The following is a 5,000-nucleotide window of genomic DNA, read 5'->3' as shown; positions in this document are numbered from 1 at the left end:
GGTACGCTTCACTCGCCTCCTGCGCGCACACACACACACACACCATTAAAAAAGACTGACTCTTGACTGCTTCAGCTTCATTCAGGATCAGTAATGTCTATTAAATATGAATTATATGTTCATTAAAAGTGTGAGTGTGTTTTTTGTACCTGCAGGGCTCCAATAGCAGCACTCTGGAACCTCAGATCAGTTTTGAAGTCCTGAGCGATTTCTCGGACGAGTCGCTGGAATGGCAGCTTCCTGATCAGCAGCTCTGTGGATTTCTGATAACGGCGGATCTCACGCAGAGCCACAGTGCCAGGCCTGCACACACACACACACACACACACACACACACACGTTATTATGAAACACAGTAGATCAGTATTACAGAAGAAGACCTGAGGTGGTGAGTTACCTGTAACGGTGCGGTTTCTTCACTCCTCCTGTAGAGGGTGCACTCTTCCGGGCCGCTTTAGTGGCGAGCTGTTTACGGGGGGCTTTTCCTCCTGTAGATTTACGAGCTGTCTGCTTTGTACGGGCCATAACTGCTCAATATCACCTGAAACACACACACACACACACTTATATTTAATCAATATATTCCATGAATAAGATTTATTTCTCTCTTGTTTTCTCATGATTACTACTTTATTATCTATGATGCTGTAATAATGCTGTCTATAGAACATGCTCCTATGCCAAATACACAGAAACATTCAGTGATCAAGAGGAATGTTCTGGATGCAGCAATGATAATATTCATAATCATTAGTGGCAGCAGGAACGTGGAGATAAAATCATGATCACAAGAAAAAAACGAAAGAAACAATTAGAATGTACGGCCTTTTAGGACTTCAGTAAGAATCTCCTGTTTAAAAAAAAAAAAAAAAAAATTGCACTCAATAAATAAACAACTTTCAGCTTCAAAGCGACACTGCCGGCGTCAGCAGCCAATCAAAAGCCTCGTCGCAGCATTTCTGCCTATCAGACCAAAGGGCGGGACAAACGCAACCATTAACAAATGAACACGCAGCGCCCACTAACCCAAGTACGGCACATTTACATAACCCCGCCCCCCGAGGCCTGGTGTAATGGCTAAAACTCAGACAAGCGAAAACAGAAGCGCGAAAAGGAAAACACTGAATTTGATCTGAAGCTCATGAGACGCGTTCCACGGCGTATGAACGCTACAATACTGCTCTGTTCCACCCAGCACTGTAGTGAGGCTCACACACGGAGAGGGTGAAGGAGCTCTGTGATCGCGGTACCGGAGCGCGTTGTGCGGTGAGGGCAAACCGAGCTGCTGCTTTACCGCCACACCGCTTCATCTACAACCTTCATCTACCTGCTTGATTCACCCTCACGGCCTGCAATACCGCACAAATATACACATTTTTAATCACACACACGGTTTGTTCGGCTGTTTTTTTCCTGACGCCCGCAGGGACATCACTAAGACTTACCGTGTTTTATGGTTCAGACTGAAGAGAAACGGACGCGTTTGTGCTGAATGTCGCTTTAGTTTTTCCTTCGAATGTTCTAATTCTTGTTTTTATACCACCCATATTCCGAAAAGCTCCGCCCCCATTATCCGATTAGTGGCAGCGTCTGAGATAAGAAGCCTGTCTCTGATTGGACAGAAGTAGTGTCAATCCCAAACACGAGCCAATCCACACACAGGAGGAAATGTCTGTTCGGAATATGGGTGTAAAAAACAGCGCCTCAGAAGTACGGTTTGAATCTAAAATGGCGGGATTTTCCCATGATGCACCTCTGCCGGACAATCGCCTGACAGAAAATAATGACATTAATCTCAATTAAAATCACAATATAATTAATAATAATGAAAAAAACTGAATAAATTAAATACAACAGAGTTCCGTTTGAGGAAAACTATAGTGTTGTTTTAAAATTATTTAGGAAGATTATTATTAGAATGAATTATGTTTGCAATAAAAGCAGCGCTAAACAGTAATAAAGTAAATGTTTCTGTACTTTAGTAGTTTTTTTGTGTTTTATATTTTAAGTTTTTTAATGAAGGGAGATTTTGACTGTAATTTCACTACATTTCAAAGTCAATATTTTACTTTTTACTACATTTAGTGAAATCAGTTGTTTCTTTTTATTTACGATGATAAAAACGTAACCGAGTCACCAATCAGGATCGAGCGCACGCTCTGTTTTACACGTGTTCTGATTGGTGTATCTACTGATCACCAACATACAGTTCAGCATCAGTTTAACATCAAGCAGAACATTTAGAGAGGAATAAATGATGAAGAAACTCCAGACTCGAACTCACCACCACACACGTGACCTCATTTACACGTTTTATTAAAGAAGATTTTGTGTTCATGATCATTATAATAGAAATCAATCAGTGTTTGAGTCTTTAATCTCATTCTATTAATAGATCAGTGTGCTGAGAGTCACATTCGAGTCTTTACACACAAACTGAGGTGATTAAGTGAAGAATCTTGTGATAAAAATGATCACAGGAACATTAGAGTTATAATAAATCACTACTTTCGATACTGAAGTTCATTTGAAGACAAAAACATTTGTACTTTTACTCAGTTTAAAGGGACACTTTTTTTGGATTTATATTTACTGAGTCTTTACTTTAACTTGGTTTGTGTACTTCATTAACACACAGAGTAAATGTGAGGATTATAACGCTCCATTAACAACACTTACACATGATTAAACGTTCAGAAGAAGATTAACATGAAAACTTCTCCTCTAGCGGCGGGTAGTAGTCTTGAGTAGACCAGCAGATACGAGTCTCACACAGCAGTGTCACTCTCACTGTTTATTCAGTTAAAATCTCACATCATTTACACACAATACATTCCATCATAAGTGTGTTTGTCTCTCTCGCACCTCCACACACCTTCACTATGAGCCATACAGAAGCTATCTATAGGATTTTCTCTTTTTACTTCTTAATTCCCATGTTACATTTCTTACAGCCTGAGAGAGATTCCTGATGTCTGTGGTGTGAGAGACAGGAAATGATGCACCAGTGGCCGCACAATGACAAGAAACAGGTTGATGTGCTGAAATCAGTGAAGAGAAGAAAAATGACATTTCAAATAAAACTAAACTAATGAGTTTTTTTTTTTTAAATGTAAGAAGTAGAAAGTACAGATTTGTGTGTAAAAATGTAATCGTAAAATAGTAATGTAATAGTTAAAGTAAAAAGTCTAAAAAATAAATCTACTTAAGTGCAATAACAAAGTATTTTTACTTCACTACTTCACACCTCTGGTGAGGATGAAGAAGGTCAGTAGATGTATGGCAGTAGTTTATATGGGACTCTCCTGCTGTATTCTCTCCACGCTACTCTGTGTTTCTCTTTACACATCTCCTCCATCTCAGTGACTCGCTCCAGCAGCAGCTTCATACAGAACAGCACAGGTACATACGGTACCACACTGCTGAACCCTGCACACACACACACACACACACACACACACACACACACACACACACACACACACACACACACACACACACACACACACACACCTTACACACTGCCAAAGCTTTCAGACTCTCTGTGTGTGTGAGAGAGTCCTAACCACAGAACAGAGTCCAGGTGAACGTCATCAGTAAATCTCCTAAGTAGTTTGGATGTCGGACCCAACCAAACCACCCGGACACCAGCAGGTTCTGACCAGATGGACTGATGATGGTCTTCAGATCTGCAGAATGAAGCTTTTTAGACTTTAATGCTAAGTTGTATTTTACTGCTAATTGAGATAATGATGATACCTACGAGCCACTGATGAGTCATTCGGGTTTCTGCGGAAGGTGTTCTTCTGCTCGCTGGACAGGCGATATATCAGATAACTCACAGCTGAAAAATATAAAAAAATAAAACAAACCACAGGATGAGAAACTGAGAGACTGGAAATATTATTCATCAGGTGTAAAAAAACCTGGCAAAGGGCAAAAAGCTGCCTCAGGAGCAGCTCGTTTACACATTTACAAATTTCAACAGGTTTGTGAGATAAATGTGTGTGTGTGTGTGTGTGTGTGTGTATGTATTTTCCTTTAATTTTCATTTTTAATTATATAAAGAGGGAACATTCAAAGAAAAACAAATGACTGTGTGTGTGTGTGGGGGGGTGTGTGCGTCTGTGTGTGTGTGTGTGTGTGTGTGTGTGTGTGTGTGTGTGTAGACACGGCTGTAAATAAAATATCAGATAAATAATAAGTTCAATAAAAACTTACAGAAGAGAAGGATTATCGGTAAGGTGGACAGGAAGTGGGCGTCATTGGGCTGCTGAAGAAGGTAGTAAACAGGAATGCTGGAGAAGAAAGGGATCCAGATGTACTCACCCAGAACCATCAGGAATCCAATCGACTCATGAGTCAGTTCCTTAGTGTCTAACAAAAACTTCTGAATAAAACACACACAGTCATTTTTATTTCATTATATATGTTCCCTTTTCATATAATTAAGATAAATTGTGAGAAAACACTAATTAATATTATTATTATTAATAATAATAGTGGAATCTTATCATCTCATCAATAGTGAAACCTCATCAACGAGGGCATCCAATATGTAGATGAGCTGCAGGACAGCAGTGAGAAGGAGAGACAGAGGGACAGAACCGTGTGTCTCCACTGCAGTCAGGACATAACACACATCAATCACTGCCTGTGTGTTAAACAGAAATGAGTTTGAACACACAAAAAATTAACACACACACACACACTGAAACGTAACCCATGGGTGACTCACCCAGCCGCTGAATCCAATCCGTAACATTGCAAATTGTTTGATATCAATCTTCCCCAATCGAGGGTCCACTTCCTGCCCCAGAACAAACACCTCCAGGACATGTCCTAAACCAGAAACCCCTGATTTACACACACACACACACACACACACACACACACACACACACACACACACACACACACACACACAGAAATAATTAGATAATCGAATTTATTTACATTGACTATAAATAAAATAAACTGAATGGCAGCTGCAGGCTCTC

General features: G+C 40.1%; 2 protein-coding genes across 2 annotated transcripts in view; both read right to left on the bottom strand.

Moving 5' to 3' along the window:
* Positions 1-566, bottom strand: part of LOC310717339 (histone H3.3A) — a 1,027-nt gene extending 461 nt beyond the window's left edge. Inside the window, exons 1-3 of the mRNA XM_083525256.1 lie at positions 398-566; positions 150-303; positions 1-19 (exon numbers count right to left, since the gene is read on the bottom strand). The exon at positions 1-19 is cut by the window's left edge and continues 461 nt beyond it. Coding sequence (XP_083381382.1) covers positions 1-19; positions 150-303; positions 398-525 — 301 coding nt within the window. The 5' untranslated portion in view covers positions 526-566. The remainder of the gene's footprint in view (positions 20-149; positions 304-397) is intronic.
* A 2,215-nt stretch (positions 567-2,781) lies between these two features.
* Positions 2,782-5,000, bottom strand: part of LOC310717293 (delta(14)-sterol reductase LBR) — a 6,857-nt gene continuing 4,638 nt past the window's right edge. Inside the window, exons 6-12 of the mRNA XM_083525175.1 lie at positions 4,739-4,857; positions 4,535-4,654; positions 4,222-4,390; positions 3,764-3,844; positions 3,567-3,689; positions 3,233-3,429; positions 2,782-3,041 (exon numbers count right to left, since the gene is read on the bottom strand). Of these exons, the coding sequence (XP_083381301.1) occupies positions 3,269-3,429; positions 3,567-3,689; positions 3,764-3,844; positions 4,222-4,390; positions 4,535-4,654; positions 4,739-4,857 (773 nt within the window). The 3' untranslated portion in view covers positions 2,782-3,041; positions 3,233-3,268. The remainder of the gene's footprint in view (positions 3,042-3,232; positions 3,430-3,566; positions 3,690-3,763; positions 3,845-4,221; positions 4,391-4,534; positions 4,655-4,738; positions 4,858-5,000) is intronic.

Source organism: Silurus aristotelis (genome assembly GCF_946808225.1).
Source record: "Silurus aristotelis genome assembly, chromosome: 22".
Taxonomy (NCBI): Eukaryota; Metazoa; Chordata; class Actinopteri; order Siluriformes; family Siluridae; genus Silurus; species Silurus aristotelis.
This window is presented reverse-complemented; position numbering and strand designations above follow the sequence as displayed.